General features: G+C 37.8%; 6 protein-coding genes across 9 annotated transcripts; 1 reads left to right on the plus strand and 5 right to left on the minus strand.

Annotated features, from left to right (window-relative positions):
• Positions 1-1,218: 1,218 nt before the first annotated feature.
• Positions 1,219-1,888, minus strand: LOC132787196 (homeobox protein MSX-2). Its single transcript, XM_060794117.1, has one exon. It carries the CDS (start codon positions 1,849-1,851, stop codon positions 1,243-1,245), a length of 609 nt encoding a protein of 202 aa, XP_060650100.1. The 5' UTR covers positions 1,852-1,888; the 3' UTR covers positions 1,219-1,242.
• Positions 1,889-3,116: 1,228 nt separating this feature from the next.
• On the minus strand, positions 3,117-6,518 carry LOC132787096 (uncharacterized). Its single transcript, XM_060793989.1, has 4 exons — positions 6,174-6,518; positions 5,859-6,105; positions 4,852-5,164; positions 3,117-4,795 (listed from the first exon to the last, which is right to left on the minus strand). Exons 1-4 carry the CDS (start codon positions 6,433-6,435, stop codon positions 3,593-3,595), a joined length of 2,025 nt encoding a protein of 674 aa, XP_060649972.1. The 5' UTR covers positions 6,436-6,518; the 3' UTR covers positions 3,117-3,592.
• Positions 6,519-7,388: 870 nt separating this feature from the next.
• Positions 7,389-10,422, minus strand: LOC132786816 (uncharacterized). Its single transcript, XM_060793498.1, has 4 exons — positions 9,927-10,422; positions 9,616-9,871; positions 9,263-9,563; positions 7,389-8,793 (listed from the first exon to the last, which is right to left on the minus strand). Exons 1-4 carry the CDS (start codon positions 10,303-10,305, stop codon positions 7,585-7,587), a joined length of 2,145 nt encoding a protein of 714 aa, XP_060649481.1. The 5' UTR covers positions 10,306-10,422; the 3' UTR covers positions 7,389-7,584.
• Positions 10,423-11,836: 1,414 nt separating this feature from the next.
• LOC132786817 (protein kinase C and casein kinase substrate in neurons protein 1) lies at positions 11,837-18,451 on the minus strand. 4 transcript variants are annotated; one of them, XM_060793499.1, is made up of 10 exons: positions 18,349-18,447; positions 15,846-15,952; positions 15,529-15,638; positions 13,672-14,009; positions 13,372-13,598; positions 13,188-13,308; positions 13,004-13,114; positions 12,691-12,923; positions 12,323-12,480; positions 11,837-12,257 (listed from the first exon to the last, which is right to left on the minus strand). In XM_060793499.1, the coding sequence occupies exons 1-10, from the start codon at positions 18,406-18,408 to the stop codon at positions 12,145-12,147; spliced, it is 1,578 nt and encodes a 525-aa protein (XP_060649482.1). In that variant the 5' UTR covers positions 18,409-18,447; the 3' UTR covers positions 11,837-12,144. The 4 variants fall into 4 exon arrangements, with proteins under 4 accessions (XP_060649482.1, XP_060649484.1, XP_060649483.1 ...); XM_060793501.1 differs by lacking the exon at positions 18,349-18,447 and adding an exon at positions 17,696-17,783; XM_060793500.1 differs by lacking the exon at positions 18,349-18,447 and adding an exon at positions 17,641-17,737.
• On the minus strand, positions 18,433-19,857 carry LOC132786819 (zinc finger HIT domain-containing protein 2). The gene is given in 3 exon segments (XM_060793504.1): positions 18,433-19,211; positions 19,213-19,669; positions 19,723-19,857. Coding segments are annotated over 3 exon segments (1,185 nt in total). The 5' UTR covers positions 19,752-19,857; the 3' UTR covers positions 18,433-18,512.
• A 99-nt stretch (positions 19,858-19,956) lies between these two features.
• On the plus strand, positions 19,957-25,490 carry LOC132786818 (adenylosuccinate synthetase). Its single transcript, XM_060793503.1, has 5 exons — positions 19,957-20,238; positions 21,981-22,083; positions 23,781-24,060; positions 24,135-24,495; positions 24,566-25,490. Exons 1-5 carry the CDS (start codon positions 20,065-20,067, stop codon positions 24,992-24,994), a joined length of 1,347 nt encoding a protein of 448 aa, XP_060649486.1. The 5' UTR covers positions 19,957-20,064; the 3' UTR covers positions 24,995-25,490.
• Positions 25,491-25,671: the final 181 nt, after the last annotated feature.

Genomic DNA, 25,671 nt, shown 5'->3' on the forward strand with positions numbered 1-25,671 from the left:
GCTTTGTAATGTGATATTTTCCGTTGTATGCAAACAATGGCAGCCGGAAAAACAAATTATTCTTGACCATGAAAACGGCAACAATTGCAAAATCGGATTAGGATACTTTCCACCCATATTGTCGGCATTGTTTGTTGTCTTTCCGGCACGCGAATTGATTCAGTTTCATTGAGGTTTTCCTTAAAAAGAACACAAGAAATTTCCCATACGCAATAGTGTTATTTTTTTTGGCCACAATGTTTGCACATGATGCACACTCCCATGAACACCTTGGAGGCCAGACATGGGAAAAGAATTAATCAAGTTCAAATTGCAGTTTCCGTAACAAAGATATCAAATTTCCATTCTGTTTTACCGCATATTGCATTATGGAAGTTAATTGTAATGAGAAAATGGATTTCTCGCTGTATTTGCATATAGCTGAGCTGATTAGTTAATCCTAGTATATATAAATTTACGGATTTATATAAGTTTATATTTAAAAACGTTGTGGGTGGTTAAATTACTATGATTAATTTTTAAAAATCTACCACAAACTACGGTATCAAAATTTGTGGGTAAAATATTTATTAATAATGAGCATTAATCATTTAACCTTTATCAACTTTTGCACACTTTTTAAATTACTCAATCTGGGTAAGGAAACCAAACTTGAATTTTTATTGTAGTTTAATTTATTGAAAACTAATAAAAATAATATATTCAAATACATAAACGCGATATTTTAAAATTACTTTGCAGCTTCTTTCAAAAAAATACAATATGTATATATTATATAATATTCATATAAATATTTATACATATGTATAACAAATAATGTATTTAGGAATTCCAGAAAATATTCCCGTACCCACATAAAAATAATTGATAAATTTGTAGGCATAATAAAAATAACATATGTATATATAATTTAGTTAGTTTTTATTTATTGTCACCTTTTTATAAATAATAGAGTTTCAACACAATTGAAATACAAAATTTATAATGAGAATTTTGTGTTCTCAATTTGTACAGAAATTTAATGAATGTTAAATTTGAAGGCACTATAAAAATAAACATAATTTACTTAGTCTTCATATATTGTCTGTGTTTCATTAAGAACTTAATCTTATACTTATATTTACTATATATATTTACTACATTATTTACATCGTCTTAACATCAACTACAATCCAAACAATCACAAGTTACGCAGTAACAGCCAAATATGCTTTAAACTAATCCTCTTCCAGTTTTTAGATTTCACACAATGACAATCATTTCTGGCTCTGGACTGGAGGCATTCGATGAGAAGGTTGAGTCACAGCTTTCGTCCTTTTCACGTTTCTCGCGTCGCTCGCGTGCTCTGCGATTCTGGAACCAGATCTTCACTCGGGTGTTGGTTAAGTCGAGGGATTCAGCCAATCTATTGGCACCCTCGGCACTCAAATAGTTCGACTCCTTGTAGGCATTCTCCAGAGCCTGCAACTGAGCAGGCGTAAAGGGAATGCGAGGCAGGCGACCAGGAGTACGCTTCGCAGGTCCTTGACGCAGTGCTCGTGGCAACTTGGGAGGATGATAGCGTGTATACTGCAGCCAGTCATACATGGGCAGCTGTCCATCCTCAAGCGATGACGAAGACGGAGGCGGAGGAGGCGATGTCTCCTTGCGTCCCGAATGATGCGCATATGGATGATAGGCCATGCTGCCTCGCAATCTCAACGCAATGCCAGCGGAGGCATTGGTGCCCACGTATCTATCGCCGGCGCGATTCAAAATGTACTCGATGCTAAAGTCACTCATGCTGCTGTTGTCCTGTTGCGATCCTTGTGCGTGGCAGGCTAAAGTGCTACTGTTTCGATCACTGCGCATCCTTGGCTATTTAAGGCCGTGCTGCACACACTCAACTCAACTCAGCTCAGCCAATTGCGGCCATTTTGCGAGTGTGTTATAGCTGTCTCTTTCTGACTGCCTTGTTATTACATGTATCTCAACTAATGCGAATACCATTTGGGTGCAACGAGGCGTTTAATAGGCGTTGCCCAGGCTCTGGCCACAGACCAGCCCATCCTCATCGACATCAACATCCCGAAAAAGCAGATCAGGTAAACAGGCAGTTTATTACCCTTATCAGACCCTGATTAGTCAGCGCAAGTAATTGAAGTTGACACAGATACATCCGCAAGCTACGGCTACAACGAAAGATACTTGATTTGAATGCCAGTTGAAGTATCTGTATATGTATCTGCATCTGTATCTGTATCAGGTATTTGCTACTGTAAATATTATGTTGTGAATTTTGATTTCGTGTGGTTTTTCAGGGTGGTGTTTGCACCATCCTCCCCTTTTTTGCTGTTGTTGTTAGATATAATGAACTCATACTCTACGCCATTTTCGATGGGAAAACAAGCTGAGCCTCCAATTTTAATATGTTTTGATTGATTCGTAATTTTGTTTTCATCACAATTGCATTTAGCGGGAAGATTTACCCTCTAGCTACCGCAAAAGTATCAATTACACAAACTGAATACACTACAGCAGAGCAAAAACTTTTATTAAAATGGTAGAGAAGAGTTAAAACATTAAATGGAATAAATATAAACAAGAATAAAAAGTTTTTATATACTTAAGTAGTGCAATGGAAACTGAGAGATTTAAAGAATTTAAAGAAATTCGGTAGTAATAACCATAACAAGATTTTATAAGCAAAAAAAAGGGTTAAAAATTGTCTACGGCCAACAAATATTTTAAAAGTCTTACTTAATTTATGGTGCTAAAAAATAATATATATATAAAACTGAATTAAGTAATATAAAAACATAGTATAATAATTCAACTTATATTTTATATTAAACGTTAAAAATTGTTAAATTATTTTAATAATTGAGATATAAGAAATATATAAAATGTGACAACGAAGTCAGAGAAAGAGGAAAAAGAATATAGTTGTAATATAAATAATTGATACATAAAATATGATAAAGAAATTTTATAGTTGTTAAACTATAAATTAAACCCCTAATAATATGTATATTCCTTAATATCAATCTTAAATTTGAGACACATAGAAACTCGATCAATCAGTAATATTTTTTATCAACATATATCAAGATTAATTCTATTTCTTGTTTATAAAAAAATACTTAATGCTTAAGTATACTTGCATGCTAAGTAAATAATAATAATAATATCAGTAAAATCAATACATAGCAACTAATCTTGCAAAGATTTTATAACCTGCCTGTTTTTATTTTATTTTCTTAGAATTGTAGCCTTAAGTGATAAGATTGTGTGCAATTCTTCTGTTTGCTGGAGGCAATCATGACCCACTCATAGAGTCCACATCCATCACGATATGGCAGCAATTAGATCGCTTGCAATTGTCATATAATTGTCAACTAATTTGTGCACAATCCCTGCCCTGACTCACAATTGGTTTTTGCAGAACAAACTCAGATCTCAGCTGACTGATAAGCGAAACTGCAGCAAAACAATGCTGCCACAACAAGATACAGATACTAAAGTGGACTGCAGATGCAGTTTTGTGGCGATTGCGGTACGCCACCCTTGAGGGTTGATCTGTCCTAATTGTGCGAACGATATTCGTTATCGTTTAGTTTGAGCAGATGCAGAACTTCTTGGCGATCGCATCCTTGACACACTCAGAGACCTGACTGTATGCTGTAAGACGACTGATTTCAGGCACTGTAACGGCAATGCGATTAGTCGCATTATTCCACGTCGTTGATGCCTCAAACAGACATTCCGCCGGCTCCGCCTCGTATCTGATCAAATAAAATTCCGTTTTGGCAGTATCCAAATTCTTGTCCCGCAAAACGGATTGAATATTCGTTAGCCGCAATGTCTCACACAACTCGGTCAAGTTCTGGGCAATCAAATAATCATTTGTGGCCTTCACTAACTGCTTAGCAATCTGCACAGCCGTCGGCTCATCCACAGCAATCTTCTCGTAGTCCTGGCAAGTGCACCAATGCGGATCGATGGCCACATCCTTGCAACTTCGCGAGGCAGCTGCCTCAAAGAACACGCTGTGACACTTGGGACAACCTTCGGGCAAAGGGAGTTTAGCCTGTGGCGTCTCCAGCTCCAGTATGTGCCTCAGTGTGGCATAGATATCATAAGGCGAAGTCAAGCGATTTTTATTTCGCTGCAAACTGAGTGTGAATTGAGGATATTTCTCCCTGAACCAAATTGGTAGCCAAATATAAAGCACAGGCATGCGCTCCTCCAGAAAACCATTTGGCAGATTTCGCAAGTCACCAAAACGCATGCCATGATCACTGAAGAATACAACGATGGAATTTTCAAAGGTGCCACTTTGCTTCAAGGCTCTCATATATTCCAACAGCCTCGCATCCATCGAGGTGGGCAACGCAAAGTCGTTGTGACTAAAAGAGTTAGTCCAGAACATGCCAAAGGTCGTTTGGTTTCTGTACACTCTATTAAACCGCACAGCAGCATCATAGACATACTCAGCTGAATGACGACGTCCCACGCAATACGGGATTCCCATTTCGTATTCCTTTTTCAACTCCTTATCTATGGCCAATATAAAAGGACGCGCATAATAATCGGTGGGCGGCACACGAAAGCCGCTAAGCAAATGATTGAATGTGGCATAAAGACTCCAATCCTCAGCATAAGCTGTCATGTAACCCTTTTTCTTGTACGCCTTCCAGAGCATGGGACACGCATCCATGCCGCCCACTTCCTTGGGTCGACAAACTTGCTGGGATCGAGAGTTATTGAAGCCTGTCAAGACGGCCATCAGATTGGGAAAAGTATTGTCACCCATCTGCAGAGGAAAAGTCTTGCAAGTTAAGAGTAAAGAGTTTTAAGAAGTTTTCTCACCTTGTTGTAGCCCTGCAACTCGAACCAATTCTCCTCCCTCAGATACTTGAACATTTGTGGCATAGTGCGCTCGAAATTCATGCGAGACATCGAATCAATGCCCCACAACAAGACACTGGGTCGCCTTTCTTCCTCCTCTGCAACTGTTGCTTTAGCTGTTGGCTTGGGCGGTGCTTTAGGTTTTGGATGCACAAAGCTAAAGGCATCCTGTTGCAAGATGGCACGACCTCTCAACCAACGACACTCTGTGATAATGGCATTAATATGCTTGGGCACCACAAAATCCTGCTTAAAATTGCTGCAGCGTAATAATCTGAAACGATTCACACACAAGTATATTAGAAACATAAAAAATATAATCGAATAAATATGTTATAAAATGTGGAATAATATAAAAATAATTGAATACTCTTTAATTAATTAAATCGAAACTAAATTCACAATACAAAAACAATTAAAACGTGTTAAAATGAATACAAATATGTATAAAATATTCATACAGTAATTTGATGTCATTAACTGTTTAGTTAAAAAACAGAAATATACAATTGTTTCCAATATATTCGTTTATAGCCAATTTTTAATTTTCTCATTCTTGAATAAAATTTCTTTATTTTATAGATAAAGTAATTTATTTTATATGAATTAATGATAATACTATCATTATTATATAGTTATGAAACATTAATATCGTGAAAAACAGCTTTAAAATGCACATTGAACTCATTAAATAAAGAATCAGGCGTATTTTATATGAATCAATAAATATATAATCACTTTATATTGTAGTTATAAATTTATATTTGTTTATTACTTGAATAATCTATTAATATGTTAATTGTATACTCTTGTCAAGATAACACCATTATAAATTTTAAAGCTAAAATAAATCACTTTGAACTGATTAAGTAAATAGTAAATTTAATGCGATGATATTTTAATTGGATCTTATAAAATTCCAATTAAAATATCGTCACTTTATTTCATTTAATTTCATTGCAACTTACTTGTATAGATTATCAGCTTGTGTGCGATCTCCTGCTCTTAAGATCGGCTTGTAGCAGCATCTGATGTTCGCTCTGTTGATGTGCAGACTGTAGTTGCCTTCACTCTCATCGTAGTTTACTGTGATCAAATCCTTGCTGATGTCGCACTTTTTGTATGCCGTCTTATGGAATATTTTGAGAACATCACTCGTAAAAGGATTCACAGCAGGCATACGACAATTTTCAGTATAAACAAAATACTGAGATACTGTAAATATATTCACAACTTATTCGATGCACTAAATTTACATTAATCACAACACTCATTAAACATACTTGAGGAATTTAACACAATTTCCTGAGAAGCATCCGTTTGAATTGTCGAAATTTCCGTGGGAGGAATAATTGAATGGATGGGCAGATTGATGGTTGATTCGATAGTTAGATTGATCGTGGTTTCCGTTGACCATTTGTAGTAGACGAAGAGCAGGAGCACAATTGCCATGGCCAGAAGGCATTTGATGTGCAATTGTCCCAGGGCATATTCGTTTTTGCCCCGTTTAATGGGCCTTAATAAATGATATCGTATTTTCGCCATTTTAAAATAATTCACATTATTGTAGCCTTTATTTGAATTCGAAATAAATGCGCTTTGTGGTTGCCTTGATACGTTCCGTTTGGTGTTCCATATCCAACTGTCCAGTTATCAGCCAGCGAAACATAGAAGAAATACATTTGTTAAAGCTCTTTGTGGAGGCCCTGATAAATATGTGGGTATATATATATAAATGTGATGATAACAAATGCTGGTTCATTCATCGGGCAGCGGCATTTGTATCCACTTCCTCATGAAAGAATTACATAAACATTCAAACTAATCTCCTGCATATTTTCAATGTTCTACATATGTGTATTAACGTAAATAAACAAATAGTATAGAATAAAATATAGAATTTTATTTATTTATAGATCTGTGTTAAATATAGAAAATAATTAAACATATACAGTATTGCTTAGCAACGCAAAAATATGCTACATTTTAATGTTCATCAATCATTATTAAATGCTTGTTAAGCACTTCGTGTTACGAAATGTAATCATAATTCGATCGTGATTCCGAATACTGATTCAATTCAAAATTGTGCATATCTTATCAATTCAATTCAAATTAAAGTTGTTAATAATCCTGGCCATGGTAATCAATCAATTATTCTTTAAATGAAACAAACCGAAATTTACTACAGATACTAAACATGTACAAATGCAGTTATCTATAAAGAATAGGTTCTATATTTGTTTTTATTGTGTAAATGTATCAATAGCAAATTAATTATAGCACATGTATTATATCTAAACAGTTATCTATTGAAAGTTATCTATGAGGAAAGTAAACGTCATTTAATAAATGCATTGTTTGCTAATACTACAGTTATCTATATGACACATTTAAAATTTGCAACAAAAATAAAAAATTAAAATATATTTTAATGTAATTTTAAGTTTATTACAATTTGTATAATTTCTTTTATAAAAAGTATTAAAGTATTGCAGATAGTAAAGTATTAGATTAACTTTGTATTCATAACACTTTCGAATATAGAAATAAATTTTATATTTCTCCCTCGATTGAAATAATATTTTCTATAGTTATTTTGAGCTGTGCGTTGTTAGTTTTTTGGCAGTCATTATAAACAGTTTTACTAATAAAACTTATATGAAACATTTTATACTATTTATCAACATTTAGTTATCTATTACAAATGCAATACTTTCTGGCTACAGCATCCTTAAGACACTGGGCTAAATTATTGTACTCATCCAATCGGCTAATGTCAGGTACTTCAATCTGAACGCGATTTGTTTTTTTCGACCACGACGTCGTCGCCTCGAAGGTAGCTTTAGTTCGCTTTGTCTTCACTTCATAGCGAATCAGATAGTGTTCCAAATCCTTCTTGGTTGCTTTATTTATTCGCTGCGCAGATAGAATTCTGGATAATTTCAGTTGCTGGCAAAGATTACCAAAGTGCTTGGCGTTGAGATAATCATTTGTGGCATTCACCAGCTGCTTGGCTGCCTCCTCAATCACAGTATCACTCTGGGAAACATTCAACATGCCGCTGCAAGTGCACCAATGATCATCGATGCCGGCTTCGCGACAACTACGCGATACGTTGACTTCGTGCAACACGCTGTGGCAACTCGCACAACCTTCGGGATGTGGCAACTTGTCCGGCGGTGTCTCCAGCTGCAGTATATGCTGCAATGTGGCATGAATGTCATAGGGCGATGTCAAACGATTTCGATTGCGCTGCAAACTCCTCGCGAACTGAGGATATTGGAAGCGAAACCAATGTGGCAGCCAGATATACATCAGTGGCATGCGTTCCTCGAGGTAACCGCTCTTCAAGGCACGAAGGCGACCGAAACGCATGCCATGATCACTGAAGAACACAATGATGGAACTGTCAAAGACTCCACTTTGATTCAGAGATCGCATATACCCCAACATTCGCGTATCCATCGATGAAGGCATTGCAAAGTCATTGTGACTAAAAGAGTTCGTCCAGAACATGCCGAAACTCGACTCATTCCTGTAGACTTTGGTGAACTGCAGCGCAGCATCGTAAATATATTCCGCAGAATGGCGACGGCCAACACAATAGGGAATATTTGATGCTACTTTTCTCTTAAGCTCCTTTTCGATTGCCAGCATAAAGGTGCGCGCATAATAATCCGTTGGAGGCGTCACGAATCCCTTCTTGTTGAAGTTAAACGTAGCTCCCCAGGCCCAATCTTCGGCGTAGGCTGTGAAGTATCCGCATCTCTTGTATTCCTTCCAGATAATGGGACAATTAGTCATGCCCCACAATTCTTTCGGCTTGCAAACTGAATACGCTCGAGTGCTGTTGAAGCCAGTTAAAATGGCCATCAAATTGGGATAGGTATTGTCGCCCATCTACAGCAGAAAATACACAGTTGTTATGTTAATAAAATAGTTGATTATCTAGAATATAAATCAAAATTACAAATCTTAGTATCTTCTTCTTATATAAACGATTTTAGACATGGAAAATTCGTTAATTTATTTTAATCAAAATTAGACCCTCACTTTAAAAAAGTATCATCATCAAGTGTAATAGCTCTAGCTCATCTATTCTCCATGACTTAGATTCCAGATGGTCATGCTTACAGACATACAGGCAAAGAAGGTTTTTTAACTTGACTTTTGATTATAATCAAGTACATAATTGATCCGATATTTTGTATATAGAGTGGCAAACAAAAATAAATACATATATGATTCCATGACGGACTTTCGTCATTCATAGAAATGCAACATGCAAACACAACAAAGAAATATTTTTACCATTTCTTTATCAACCTTCTCGCCAATAATAAAGATTATTCCTGTGGAGTTTACTCACCTTATTATAACCCTGCAGTTCGTACCAATTCTCCTCTCTCAGATACTTGAACATTTGTGGCATGGTGCGCTGAAAGTTCATGCGAGATAAGGAATCAATGCCCCACAACAAGACACTTGGTCGCCTTTGGGACAAGTCTTTTTCAATAGTCTTATTCAGGTTTGATTTTTTGGCTTGCACAAAGTTAAAAGCATCCTTCTGCACAACTTTAGTCGTATTCAATTTACGACAATTTGTGATGATGCCTTCCACATCCAGAGGTACTTTAAAATCCTGTTGAAAATCAACGCAAACCGAGAGTCTGCAAATGGTTTAATAACTCTTGCGCGTTAAGGATTTTATGTGTCTCTTACTTGTAAGATTTTTCCGCATTATTTCCAGCACCGTAGCGTATAATTGATTTGTAGCAACAACTGATATTCGCCACGTTCATGTGGAGACTATAAATACGTTCCGTCTCATCATAACGAACAGATATCATATCCTTGTCGTTATCACATGATTTGTAGGCAGCTTTTTTGAATATCTTCAACGCATCTCTGGCAAAAGGATTGATGGCAGGCATGTGACAAGTTGGCGTATAGACAAAGTATTCTCCCAAATGGGGATCTAAGGAAGGGATTCTTTGATTCGTTTTCTGTTTAAAGAGTTGCAACATCATTACCTGTTGTAGTCGAGGTAACCAATTGTGTTGTACTAGTTGTAATATCTGTAGTTTCTGATGGATAATCACTTGAAGTTTCTTTTGGATAATAACTTGTAGTTGCTTCTGGAAAATCACTCGTAGTTTCCTCATTAATGATCTCATAATGAGCTTGGCTTGTAGATTGAATTGAAGATGGGTAAGCTGTTGAAATCTCTTCCGAGTTAATCTTAGAAAGAGTTTGCAGCGTACTCGTTAATGGAATTGTGAATGTTATGCTGCAGTTATACCAAATAATTAGCAGTATTAATCCGAATATAGCACACACTTTCAACGGCCTGCGGGAAACAAATGGAGTCTCGCCTTCCGCTTGAAGCAAATGATATTTGTAGTTTGCCATTTGAAGTAAGCGATTACTCGTTGCATCCGGCTGTAGAGTTCACATAATAACAAGCTCCACCCTCGACGGCTTAGAGTATGGAACTGATAAGTTCAAAACTACGCTCCATGCTCTAAGTGGCTTGGCTTCGGATTTGAATAGTTGAGTTATTATCTACAAATATATAATGTGCCTAGTGTTTTATCTGAGAAACCAACATTATTGCATGAGAGGTCGTCACGAATATCATCATCATCAGCAGCAGAAACAGCATCATCGACAAAACAATGCTAATGCTGTGTTGTTCACTTTAACTTCTTACCTTCATCTTTGGCGATCATTTGCATTGTTTAGTTTTTACAGCTTACAATTGATTAATAACTCGTTTGTGAGCAATCCAAACATTCGCGTAAGACAAACAAAATTAAGAAAATAATTATCGAGCGTGCTCAACTGTGAGTTGCTTGTACAAATATACATAAAGACAAATTATTGTATTTAATGAGCAGTTAGCTTAAAGTTGTACGTCAACTTAGGTATTGATTACATTTTTGTAGGACACTTTATTGAACAGATAAAATTATCTGAAACATCACTTTCAAGATCTTACCTTTAAAAGTCAGTGCGGATTTCCGTTTCCGCGACATTACTAATTGGCAAACCCTAATCATAAAAATCTTCTATAATCTATTCTATACTGAAACTAATAAGCATATCAAGAAAAATTTGTTAATGGTTTCGGTAATTTAAACAGAAATACATATATCAATGTGTTCTCAACTCGTAATATACCCGTTACTTTTTGAGAAAATACAAAATATATTTGATGAATAATCTTCGAGTCATAATCAATGTGTAAAGTAACTATTATTAAGAATTATAAATACTTTCAAACCTCACCAGAAATGTGGTTTTCAGAATATAAATGTAGAAAAATCTTCGTCATCAGCTGGAATTTGAGTAATAATTGCAACGGTAATTGTTATTGGTTTCATATTTTTTGTTTTATTTCAATAATTTAAGTCATTTAAAAATGTACATATACAATAATATACGTATACTTTTTATAACACAAGTATACACAAAACTTCATAAATAATAATAAAATGTTCATGAAACGCATTACAAATACTACGCACTTGTTTCGTTCAATATGCCAAATTGTTTTTGGTTTTTGTTTTTCTCAGTGTACGCAGCTCGCAACCTGGCCACAAAAGGTAACGGCCAGTTGAAGCTCAGTAAAAATGCGCGCACATCTCATTTCATTTCAAAATGTGTTCAGTTTAGCTATCGCATAATACATATGAATAGTTTTTAGTTTAGGTTTTTGTAATATTATGTTTTCATACATTCATTGACGGTCCGCACATAATGTTCTTTTTGACATCATCGCGTATGTTCTCATGTTATTTCTACTTTCATCAGCTTCTACGTTTCACTTTTAATATTATACTGTGGGTGAGTTAGGTGTAATTGTTTTATCTGTTATCTGTTTGTTTGCTGTTTGTTGGTAGGTTGGATTTCCTGTTGTTCTTTTTCTGTTTTTTGTTTCTTGTTTTTTTTTTTGCCTGTTGCTGTTACAGACCGAATGCCTAATACATAAGATGCCACACACCGAAAAGTGTGAGCGGATTGCTCATAACAAATTCTAATACATATCATAATAATTTCATCAACACGACTCGGGTTTTTACTCTGTATATAGTACGTACATCATACTGTAACTGTATTATCGGTATCTCTATATATTCTCTATGTGTTAGCTCAACCACTACCCGCCCCGCATCCGCATGCAGCTTCTGCTTCTTTGCTCCTTGTTGCATGCTTTGCATCTCCCGCAAAAAAAAGATTTCACGCACTTTATGAGTGAATGACTTCCACGTAATTCGCCGGATACAATCCAACGCGTCCATTCATGCGTCCCTTGCACCAGCCTTGTTCATCCTCATCTTCCAGTTTCTCGAAAACCTCACCTGGTGGCAAATGATAACAATTAATATTGCGCTCAAATAACTCGAGTGTCGTGATATGTGTATACCTTGCTTAAATGTGAGCTCGTCGCTTTCAGCGCCGTCGTAGTCATATAACGCCTTAACCGGCACACCCGGCTCACCGTTGTCCACCAGCACATTGTCGGCCTCATCCCACTCCTCCTCCTCGTCGAATGGATTGGATTCGACTTTGCCGTTGCCATTGCTGTTGTATGCAAATTGAAATCAATTAGTTCAATGGAAATGAGCGACAAAAAACAACCAAAGTAGAGCAAAACCAACAATAAATAACTGTGCATCTGTATACATTCGTATAGCTGATATATATGTGTGTACATATATGTATAGTATCAGAGTTAGTAACTACTCGAGTGTAATACAAAATTCACAATTGTTTGACTGTGTTCAAACTTACGTTACGCTCGAATTGCGATTCGATGCCGCCGCTGCTGCTGTTGCCGTCGATGCTGCCGCTGCTGCTGTCGCAGCTGTGGCTGTTGACGACGACGACGACGACACCGTTGATTTGGCTTCGACTGTTGTGGCAGAGGTTTGAGTTATTGCTGCTTGTTCCTGCTGATTGCTCTTACCGCTCGCTTTGCTATTCACGCTCGCATTCTTCTTTAAGCTGTTGGTCGTTGGATATTCCTGTGTACAAAATGCAACTTAGTTGTAGTAATCAAACAATACTCTACTTGCAGCATAGCTTAGTTAGTGAGCTGGCTTACATGCACATCCTCGGCAACAGGTCGCTGATTAATAAGCGTTATGGGCGCGGCAGGCAATGCCTCTTTTGATTTGTTGCCCTTGGCAATATCACGGAATTCCTCCGTGTATTCCTGCAAAGCGCAAAGCCAAAGTTACTACAACTGTTTAAAGCCTTTAGTTTTAGCGGCAATATCTAGTACATACCACAAATGCTGGCCAATTCATGGCCATGTTAATGCCGTATTTGTTCGACCACAATTTCAAATCCTTTTGATGGTCCGCATTGTTGATTGTATGATAAAACTCTTCATAGATTTGTGGCAGGCTGCAAAGCGTAATTTAAATTAGTTTAACGACTATATTAATTAGTGAGTCATTCAACTTTTACCTTTGCACTTTGGTCGGATCGAGACACTTATGCACGTCAAATAGAACTTCCTTGAAGAACTGCAGTCGCGTCTTCTCCATGGTTTGGCACTTCTCAAACACGGATGTCATATCCTCAATGTAAACGGAATTGTATTTGGTGATCTCGCCAATGGCTTGCTCGTATTTCTCTCGGCACTTTTGCACCTGATCTTTGGTCTTTTGCACGCGATCGTGCATCTTCTTCACCTGTAATAAATACCAAATAGTTTAGCAAAGCCATACAACTGTATACCTATACTATAGTATATATAGTTCTAACCTGATCTGGCGACAGCGAGCTGTCCGCATTGGCGTTGCGCTCTTGATTCGTGGCGCTGCGTTCCGTTTTGCAAGCCGAATGATAATCGGTTTTGGCCTTCTCTACCTTGGCCAATAGTTTGGCCCATGGTTTCTGTGCCTTCTTGAACAATTCCTCCATATCCTTGCGCTCCTTCATCTGCATCAGCGTGTGATGGTAATTATCCTTTTGCCACGTCTTAATCTGCGTGTTCACATCATTGCAGAGATTATCCTTAATCTTCATATGCACATCGGCCAAACGTTCTGATTCGGTTAAGACACCCTTCCACGCCGCCTCTGTGGTGCCATATTCTGGCCCTGAAACCGAAAATTAATAAAAGATTAATCAGTGTTAAGTTTATCTATGCATCTATCTATCATCTATGACAATAATTGACAGTCATTATTAAAAGATGTTTCAAGTAGTAATATTGTCGTTGCTGTTTGTTGATTGCTGTTCGCTTGTTGTCTGCTGATGTCATCGCAGACCTCTTAACACTCTTGAGACGGGCCTTTTTATCTAATCACCTATAAACATGTGCGTGTGCGTGTGTGTTTATCTTTGTGTGTGTGAGCCTCTTTTTGGCATGTTTATGGGTAGCTAAAGAAAAACTGTAATAAAATTTATACGCTCATGAGAGATGCCCACTTATTAATCACTGCAAATTGGGAATGCACGAAACTCGTTTGACCATTTTGACTAACGGGCTCAACTATTCTCAATTGGCACCCCACACATCACACACACGTACACCTTAAGGTGTGTTGGTGTTTGTACGTGTATGTGTATGTGTGTGTACAGCGCACAAATTGAAGCGCTTAACACAGAAATAAACACGTTCTATTTTCTCATCGCATTGATTTTTGAAACCATTTTGAGCGGCGTCGCTCGATGGGTCTTCTTCTTCTAGGCTGATGATAACTCTTCTTCGCTAATAGAGCGAGAGAGATACATAGAGAGAGACGCAACTGGGCAAATTCCATGCCAAATTGCTGTCTACAATGCTTACTGTGAAAGTGGACATAGAGCAAAGGCGGTGGCGGTGGCCACAACAACAACAATAACAACGACAATAGCTAAAGCGGTTAGCAACTCTGCTCACGATGTACTCGATTTCATTTCGCAAAGACGCGCGCACAGTGGAACAAACAAATAGTACAAAACAAAGCAAATAAATGTAAAAAGTAAAATAAACAAAAAATTGCTTTGATTACGAAATGAATGTGTTACGAATGAACCAACAATAAAAATTGGTTCACATTCGCAGCACGCTCGCATGCAAATTGCGTTAACAGCGCACTGTTAAAGTGTCTGTTAACTGAACAGCAGCGTCTAGACTGATAGACAAAAACTGATTCGAAATGATTCAGCGAAAACTATTTGAATAATTTGCAAATGATCTTGATACGGTATATTTCAATAGTTTTACAGTTTGTGCGGCACCACAGTGCGACAACAGGTAAGACAACGACGAGCAAAAATAAAATACGGCAAAAAAGCAGGAAAAAAAAGTGGCAACAAAAAAGCCCATTAATAGCTTAAGCCACTTATCGCACAACAACAGAACAGAAGCAGCAACAGCAATAACAACAACAATGCGCAATGGCAAATAAGAAGAACACAGAGCCAGTTGTCAGCCCACTGAGCAATGACGCCGCTGCTGGCAACGGGTCATCGCTGCTGCTGCGCTGCTTCTCTACTGCTATTGTTGTTTTTGCTTCATTGGGCAGGCGTGAATGAATGTGTAAACAAATAGCACAAATACACACGCGCGCACACCACACATACACACACATAGAGTATAAGTGTTGATGCTCTTTGGTATTTCGTACTTACCTTTTTCAATGAGTTCACCCCATTTCTTGGACCAGCCTCGCAAACTTTTAGCATATCCCTTCTCAATATCAGCGCGCTCCTGTATCAGTTGCTGTAGGTCATTGCAGAGTCTGTTTACACGAGTAGATGAAATGGGAAAAGCGAAGGGAAAAGAGAGAGAAAAAGAGATGCAAAAGATGTATCAAATGAAAACCGGTTTGCAGTTTTGCTGTTATTATTATTGCTGGCAATGACCCAACCAAAAACAGTGTTTATAAATCTATTGTATCTTGATTTATTTGTATATTTTGGTAGACCAGTGTGTGCACACTACTCACTTGTAACTATCATCGATGCGTTTGGTGGTGCGTTTGTAATTGCCGGGCTCCCAGAAGGATTCACTTCTAGCCTGCAGAAGCTGATCATCGCTGTGGTGGGACATTTCCTGTGATGCAAAAACAACAATAATAATGTTTGTAATTCAAATGCAATACTGAAATCATCAATAATTCTGGTGAGCAACTCAAGCAGCAACTATAAATAATGTTAATTGGAAGGTAAAAAAAAACATTCGACGATTGATAACTGATTGAAAACGTTCTTGAATTCAAATCAAGCATTTGGCCGTTTTCACCTGTATCACAAATAGTTTCAATTAAGGAGTGAAGACAACCCAAAATAATTGATGGCTGTGACCTCCTTAAACGTTGCCTACACCATTTCGATAATGAATCATCAATTGAGTTATCGCCCAATCGTTTATCGCTTCAAAGGAATGCGTTGATTGGGTAACTCTGTGTTTGGAAGTTGCAGGCAGGCCATCATCAGCTGTTTGTAAACAATGCAAAGGTTGCTGCACACACACGCACACATACAGGCATACATACTCTCCCTCTCTGTCACTGTCTCTCTTTAACACATACACAGGCGCATAATTTTGTTATCAATGAAGGCGTCGTCTGTGAATGTGCCGGCATTTTGTTTTAAGGCGCGGGCGACGAAGGCGACTTTCTCATTAGATTACCGGACTCGCACTACTGAGGTCGTCTACGCGTCAAGCAGGGGCGGATGCAGCGACTGCGACAGTGACAGAGCTTTGCTTTGACATCGTCATCGTCACTGTTGTTGTTGTCGTTGCTGTCATTGCCGTTGATGTTGATGATGTTGCTGCTGTTGCGTCCCTCATTGCTTACGGTGTTTTATTTCCATCGGGTTTTTTTTTTCTTTTTATTCATTTTGCTGGTATAAATTTAGCTGCATGCAGTCATAACTACTTATTTAGCATTGTATTGTACACACGTTATGCGACTTTGATTTCTCGTATATTATGGGCAGCAGTCGACTTGTTTATTAATTTGATTACTATTTCTTGTTGTTGTTGTTTCTGTATGTAAGCAAGCACTTGCTGTTGTTGTTGCTGACTTCGTCGTCGCGGTCAGCGACGCCGCAGCATTGAAGTAGAAATTTTAAACAGAAAGTTAACAAACAGGTTGACGCATACTTCGCATATTTGTCGAGATAGATAAGCAGGCGCACACACAAACACTACAGCAGGCAACACACATGAACACTTATGCAGGCAGACAAGTCAAGACACACGCAGACACACACACAATCATACAAGGAGCACAGCCCAAAAAGATAAGCAGCGCCCCGAAACTCGTTTATCTGGCAACAAGATTTGAAATTTACGTATTAATAACAAATACACATATTTTGCACCTGTATCTCGCTAGGTCAGCTTACATAAGTTCTGAATCACATACATTCTCTCTGTGCTATCAAATATTAATGTTTTGTTTAAAAGTTAATGGCCACCTCGCACACACACACAAACACGCACACAAATTGTTTCCTTCTTTTTTGCACTAATTTAGCGAGTGAAGCGTTGAGCGAGCAGTTCAGCGAAGAAGAACACTTCACACACACACAACACACGTAGAGAAACGTTCACACACATACAATTTCACATTTGAAATTCCGCTACACAATATCCCCCCGCACCCAAAAACGTTCATACAACGCGTATAAAGAACATTGAAATGTTCTATGTAAAATATTCTTATTGCTGTTGAGTTGCCACATTTTTGTTTTGTATTTGCACATTTGGTATTTTGCACATTTATCGCATACGTTTTATATCAAATTGAGTTTTGCAGTCTCCGTGTCCGAGTTTAGTTAAACGTACCAATAAACAAAATAGCCGTAAAAAGCACTACAACTTGCGTGTGTGTCTGAAATCGCCAACTAAAAAAACTAAGCAGGGCTGGCAATCGACAACTTGATTATGAGCTGGCCAGGGCTACAAACGCCAACTGGTTCACAGCAACAGCATCGCAGTTCCTATGGTGCGATGACACCACCCTTGGTTTCGGTGTATATTTTAGTTATGTTTTTATCAAAAAACAATATATCACATTTATTTATATAACTATATTTATACGTTTTACAACGGCAAATTCAGCAAAGAGCCTTAAAATGTTTTTGATTATCAATTTTAAACGGATAATAATAAAAATAAAAAATTATTTTAATTAAGTTAATATTAATTTTTAATTAAAAAAAAGCAAAGTATTTAATTTAACATCCGTATAGGACCGAACTATTAAAAAATTTCGTAACCAGAAAACAACCAGCTCGACAATGATCAAAAAGGCACTTTTCAGTATTTTTATACCAAAAGTGTATATTAAACCGATTACTGTATATATATGCTGTGATATACGTTTAAAATTTTAAATTGATGACAATACTGCCAATAATAATATGTATATTAAAACACATTTTAACTGTAAATTTGTTTTAACATTTTCTTAAATTGAGAAATAGATGATTACTTACATTTTGCTGCAAAATAGCCAAGGCGGTGTGCAGACAATTTGTTAGCAAAAAATCTCGCATAATTGTTCAAGCCAGAGTCCAATATACTATTCATTATTTCTTAAAGAATACAGTTTATTATAACAAATATGCTTTTACAATTTAAATTTGGTTTGGCAGAGATTTCACAGAATCTCCTCCCTTGTCACATACGACAGCATAAACTCAATTTTCTTTACAAGTTGCGTGAGTTTCGTGCGATTTAATTCAACACTGCCACTGGCTAGTGCAAAAACCTTTTGAAATGCAGCTTCCTCGGGATTTTTACGTTTACTCAACGCTTTCGTAGACTGTAACAAATAAAGTATATCGCTCAAAGCTGATAATTTGTTATTTCTTGTGGACATCAGTTGCCGAGCATCTTCCTGAAGTTGCTCACGACTCTCCACAAGGAAATTGTTACCTCCTCCCGCGCTGCCCACAGCAGCCGCTCCAGCTGGTCCATTGCCAGTGGTGCATGCCTCCATCTCTACCGAAATGATGGCATCTTCGGCATCCTCAAAGTTGGTGCCATACTTTAACGTGGAACTGAGATTGACCAAGTGGGCGACAGCTTCACTCGCATTCGTGCGTTGTTCGCCGCCAAAGAAACGTGCTATGCACGCATAGGCGCTCAAGATGTTCCACAGATTATAGTGGAGGCAAGGCGATGGGGTCTTCTTGCAGATGTCTGTAAATTTCGGAATATTCTTTTGAATTTCAGGCACATTCAATTGCTGCTCTGTTGGCGCATTGATAACCACAATCTTGGAATTCTTTGGCTTGCACCACCAGGGTTTGTAGTCGGGCATCAGTTTCATAATATCGCCACTGGCAATAAGTTTTTTGGAATTCCTGTTGCTCTTCCATTGTTAAACGGCTCCAGACCTCGTCGGCATCGTTGATATCGATGCCTTTCAAACGTGCCGCAATATCCTCATCATCCTCGACAACTTCTTCTGCCAACGATGGGTCAATATCATCGCCATCTCCCTCATTTTCATCCCCATCCTCCTCCTGCTGTTCGTCATCCGAGTCCAAAGGATTGTCCAGACCATCCGCATCGAAATCCTCCGGTTTAAAGCCGGCATCTGATGCGCGCATTCGCTTTAATATGTCGTATATCTTGCGCATGTCCTGCTGACTCTCGGGTGTCGTTGTGGCACTTGCCAGCTCATCCTGTATGCACGCCTTATAGAACTCCTCGGAACATTTCAAATGCGGTTTGGACTTGTAGCAAGCAACGCTACAGTAAAGCGCATTGCACTTGGGGCAGGTGTACTTGAACAGCGTCTCTTTACAGCTGAAAGTGAGTGTCACATTAATTTTAATTTTTTAATTGTATTGTACACTTACAAATGGCAAGTTTCTGTGGATTCCGTCATCTTAATATAAAAGCGCGTCTTCTAAACGTTAGCACAACAATAACTATCGCCGGTAACAGCTGATTTTTATGCGTTGCCAGATAAACTCACAAATAGAACGCGTGTGAGCCAAACAAGTGTGGCAGCACTGTCCCACAAATGTTAGTGGCATCTCCCCGCATTGACAGCTGCATATCAAAATTTTGTATTTTGTAAAAACAGAACGTGTTCCGTTTTCAAGCGAGATCAACGTCGTGCTCGTTCGTTCGTGGTCGTGGTTGAGTGAGTGAGTGAGTGTGAGCGAGAGAGAGAGTTACCTGATAGTTGGTACGAAATGTCAACAACAAGCGCAATTAACGGAAATCACTACGAACAATTGCATCAAGGACGCACCAGCATGTACAAGTCTAAAGTGGATGTCGTCCTGGGAGCCCAATGGGGCGATGAAGGCAAAGGCAAGGTCGTGGACATGCTTGCCTCCGAGGTGGACATTGTTTGCAGGTGTCAGGTAAGCAAAAACAATAACACCACAGCAACATTTGTACAAATCATTGAAAAATCAAAGTGGCAAAAAAATAACAGCTGATAAGAAGTTATCCTTGTGTCAAGGACACGACGCCGACGCTTTCAGTAACTGAAATATCGGCGCAATCATTGCGTCTGCCAAATCTGTACTTTCATCAGCATCATCAGCACATATCTAAATTTCGCCAGAAGATACACTTATTTATTTTTCTTCAGATTTCGTAGCTCTCCTCTACTATTATCGCAAGTGACGACCGCATGCTTCGCTTTTTCATTTATTGTATCGTCGCGCCGCGTTTTTTCTACTTTCGTGTGTGTACATAGTATACTTGTGTATGTATGCAAGTGTGTGCACGTGCTTGTGAGTGTATGTGTGTGTACGCTCAGTCAGTCAGTCTGCCAACAACTGCTGCTTCAGCAAATTCGTCACCCGCTCTCTCACTCTATCTCTCTCTTACTCTGACGTTAGTCGTTTCCTCCGTTCTATAGCACGGATACATACATACAACACACATGTAAAAGTACACACACACATAGACAGCACACATGTGTTTGCCTTCTCAGAAAAACGCTAGGTTTACATAATCTCACCATTGTGAATGTCCCGCGCATTATTCAAAAAAGCGCAACAACAACTGTTCTGGCTGTACACACACAACAAATACATATGCGCAATGTATATTATATGCAAGTGTATGTGTGTATCTAACTACAAGTAAATACTTGTAGTTTCATCTGTGTGTACAAATTCAATGCGTCTGTTTTTCACAGTTCCCGGTTAATGTCAATTTTAACTGACTGTGAAACGGCGCTACCAACTTGTTGAATTCAGCTATTTTGCGGGCCTATTGAATTAAGTTGTATGATGGAAAACTCACAACAGTTCAATGAACAGCACTTTGTTCTAGTTCCTTTGCAATATAATTGCCCTTTTTGCATCATAACTTTTATATAGTCATCAGGCTTATCAACATTGTGCGGTTTATTATTATATAATCATTTGAGCTAACTTTTGCTATACTATCTGAGTCACAATACAGCACACGCCTCCAAAACGCTGGCTCTCTATATATTGCGCAGCGAAAGTTCCCTATAATGTCCAACATATTCTCTATAATCTTATCATCATTCACAGTTCCCTATCTACGATTGTGTATATAGCACATACTATATAGTAGAAAGAGAGCGAAATATTGTTGTATTTGCGCATTTTGATTATCTTGTTTTGCTAATGGTCGAAATTTTTTGGTTATTTTCGTGCCTGGGATAGTTCCAGAATTTTTTTTTGGGTGATTTTGCTAATGTTTTTCAAAAGTTTATTGTGCATACTATATAGTAGTACGTATATTGCTTATAAGAGATTAACAAATGACAAAACAAAAAAGAAATACTTGTACAGTTGCCAAGAATAACGTTTTCGCTTTTCTTTATCGCAACACATTTGATACGAAATACTTTCGCAATAAATAATACTTTGTAGTCAGCTCGTCGTGTCACTCACTTTAGATTCTGCAAACTGTTTATTTTATTTGTTATTTGTTATTTAATACTACCTCGGTTGTACAACATTATTATGATTATTTATTTATCACACAAGTTTTAATGAACAGCAAAAACACACAAACTTGCTAATTTCATATACAAACAATAGACGTATTTCCCTCTCGCTCTCTGTAAAATTCTCCGTTTTTAATGTCAACCATCTTTCAATTTATTTATCCACAGGGCGGTAATAATGCTGGACACACTGTGGTTGCCAACGGCACCGAATTCGACTTTCATCTGCTGCCCAGCGGTGTCGTGAACGAGAAATGCATTTCGGTCATCGGTAAGTGGAGAGTTCCTAGAGGATAATGGAGAGATTCAAGAATCAAGATAAAAGAAAGCAAAGCAAGAAATACTTTTTCAAAATGAATATTTGAGAATGAATGTAAGCATCTTTTCCTTTCATTTTCTTTTCTATATATCTTTCTAATACTTTCAGTTTTTATTTAAATCAAAATATAAACACACTTTTTTGTATATATTTATTTTATAGCCTCTTTTACTATGTATATAGAGCAGGTTTGTTTTTGTTGTTTTGTTTTTAGCTATTCTTCGTTCGTATAGAACACAAAATACTTATATACACACTGGCATACAAATATTTAGTTTTTTTTTGTGTGTTCTTTTTGGCAAGACTTTGTGCATCATTGACATTGGCTTCGCAGTTTGGTATTGACATCTGGCCATTTGGATAAAGGCTTTCTATTTTGGTCCCTTGCGACTCTCTCTAGGCCTTTTTTGCTGCAGTCATTCAAGTCAACAGACGTCAATTCTGTTATTCTTACTTAACTTAATTATATTTTTATTTATATCGTCATTATCCATGCACTTGCTTTCCGTATGATTGTTTGTTATTATTATTTATTGCAAGGTCGTTTGTGTGACACAAGCACAGCAAAGGCGAAAGTAAATAATTTTGTGCTGCAACTTTTGTGTATCTTGATTCTGGACTTAAAGTTTAATCGATGTTGTTGTCACAACAAAAGTTTGTAGCCTGTCATCGCTTGTCACAAGACTAATTTATGAGATAATCACAATCGCACCAATACAGCGAAAACAAAAATGCCTCACCAGCTTTGGCAAAGCGTGTGCAATTTAGATATGTGGCTCAGGGTTGTATGTACATATATACAGATACATAGATACATATATATACATGGCAAATTATTCTAATCAAGCAATTAACTTATTATTTTCGAGTCGATTATACAACAGAAATAGAGAAACAAACAAAGCATTTCATCGTTAACTCGACTCGCGTGCTATGATAAACTGAATTCGTTAGGAAACGAACTTCACAACTTATCAGAAACTTGTGCAATTATACCCATAAGAAATCCCCTTAAAAATATATACACAAACCGAGTTACACAAGATAACTGCCAACTGTGTAATACTCTCTAATGTGGCACGTGCCTTTATGGTGCACATAAAACTGATTTCAAACTTTGTGTTCATGTTGATAAGATAGACAAAGTAAATTCTTCAAATCCTGTCACTTTACTTGTTTTTATTCCTTTATAAGTCAGTCCAGAATAGAACAACTTTTGCTGGTTTTAAACTTGTTTTGAAGTTGATAAGATAGAGAAAGCCAAGTCTTCAAAGTCAGTCACTAAAACTGATTTTTTATTCCTTGACAAAGTTTGTCACAAGAGAGTTTATTCTATGCACTATTTATTATGGATATTTCTCTGAATTTAAACTTGTAATGCAGTTGATAAGCTAACGAAAGTAGTGAATATCGCTAAACAAATTCTTAGAAAGTCTGTCTACAATAGTAATTGTTTTCCTATATCTATCTATACAATAAACAATATTTATTTTTCATTCCATATTATTTATTTAATACTTATCTCTCTATAAGGGGAAATTGACGCATTGCAATAATATTTCTAGATAATGAAATAATTCTACATACTACGTATAAATATTACATTAATGTGAAAGTACTTAACATTTGTGTTTAATGTATTTTTGTAGGCAACGGCGTTGTCATCCATCTGCCTTCGCTGTTCGATGAGGTGCTGAAGAATGAGGCTAAGGGATTGCAGCATCTTGAGAATCGCCTGATCATCTCGGATCGTGCGCATCTCGTGTTCGATTTCCATCAGCATGTCGATGGCATGCAGGAGGCGGAGAAGGGTGGCAAGTCGCTGGGCACCACCAAGAAGGGTATTGGTCCGGCCTACTCCAGCAAGGCTACCCGCAATGGCATTCGTGTGGGCGAACTCCTCGGTGACTTTAACTTGTTCAGCGAGAAGTGAGTAATCGAATTCTAAAAACTAAATGATTTAAATGTAAACTAATTATATTCTGTCCGTGTGTGTGTGACAGATTCAAATCGATTGTGAACACGCATTTGCGACTGTTCCCATCAATTAAGGTGGACGTCGATGCCGAGCTGGCACGCTACAAGGACTACGCGGAGAAGGTGCGCCCCTATGTCAAGGACACAATTTGCTTCCTGCACACAGCGCTGCGCAACGGCAAAACTATTCTGGTGGAGGGCGCCAATGCAGCTATGTTAGACATTGACTTTGGCACGTATCCCTATGTGACGAGCAGCAATTGCAGCATTGGTGGTGTTCTCACCGGTCTCGGTCTGCCGCCGCAGACAATTGGCGAAGTTATTGGCGTTGTCAAGGCTTACACGACGCGAGTCGGCGATGGACCTTTCCCCACGGAGCAGCTTAATGTAAATCATTTATACAACAACTTATGCTGCTTGAATTTAACTGATGTGTTTCATTTCTTTTGTTTTACAGGAAGTTGGAGAGCTGCTGCAGACCCGAGGCTTTGAGGTTGGCGTTACCACGAAGCGCAAGCGTCGCTGTGGCTGGCTGGATATTCCTCTGCTCAAGTATACATCGCTGGTCAACGGCTACACATGTATTTGCATAACGAAGCTGGACATTCTCGACACCTTTGAAGAGATCAAAGTGGGCATCAACTACAAACGCAGCAACGGCGAGAAGCTTGATCATTTCCCCGGCACCATTAGCGAGCTGGGTGCCATCGAAGTGGAATATGCCGTACTGCCCGGCTGGAAAACGTCCACGGAGCACATACGCAACTTCAAGGAGTTGCCGGAGAATGCACAAAACTACGTTCGCTTCTTGGAGAGCCATTTAAGCGTCCCTGTGCGCTGGGTGGGCGTCGGCAAAGGCCGTGAATCTATAATTAATGTACATTAGTTAGCCATACATACATATTTACATACACACATACTATAAATATGCGTATAGATGAGACAGAGACGCTTTAATATCCATTTATAACCCCCATTAACCAGAGATGCATGCACACGTTTGTGCAGCCACTGGGCTTTTAACTATCCTAACTACAGACTTAACCATAAAGTAATATTCCGATATTCTATGATGATGTATGTATCTACAACACAACAATTTGGACACAAACTTTTAGCCTATTGCTTCATTAAGTTTAATTTTATAGTTTGATGGTCTACCATATTATGATTTTCACTTTTTTGGTTGTCGTTTTATAACAGAAACTGCACAGACCTACACTTTTTTTTGGATTGTTGAGACGTACTTAGTTTTGTAAGATCGTCAAGTGCAGTTCTTAATTTTTGATATGAAAGAGAGAAACCGATATTCTTTATATATTGTACAATAACTAATTAACGTTGTTTTAATATTTAAATACAACATTGTGCTTTGACATGTACATTTTTAATTTTAAACTGTATTTGAATGTTGGATTCTTGGCCCCGCGTCACAATCGCATTTGTTTTATCGCTAATTAGTTGAGAATGCGAAATTAAAATAACAATAAACAAAACCAGATTTGTTGGTCTTTTCAAAATGGGCGCTCACAACGGATGGATGTTGTTGGGAATGGCAAAAGG

This window comes from Drosophila nasuta, chromosome 2R (assembly GCF_023558535.2).
Source record: "Drosophila nasuta strain 15112-1781.00 chromosome 2R, ASM2355853v1, whole genome shotgun sequence".
In the NCBI taxonomy this organism is placed as follows: Eukaryota; Metazoa; Arthropoda; class Insecta; order Diptera; family Drosophilidae; genus Drosophila; species Drosophila nasuta.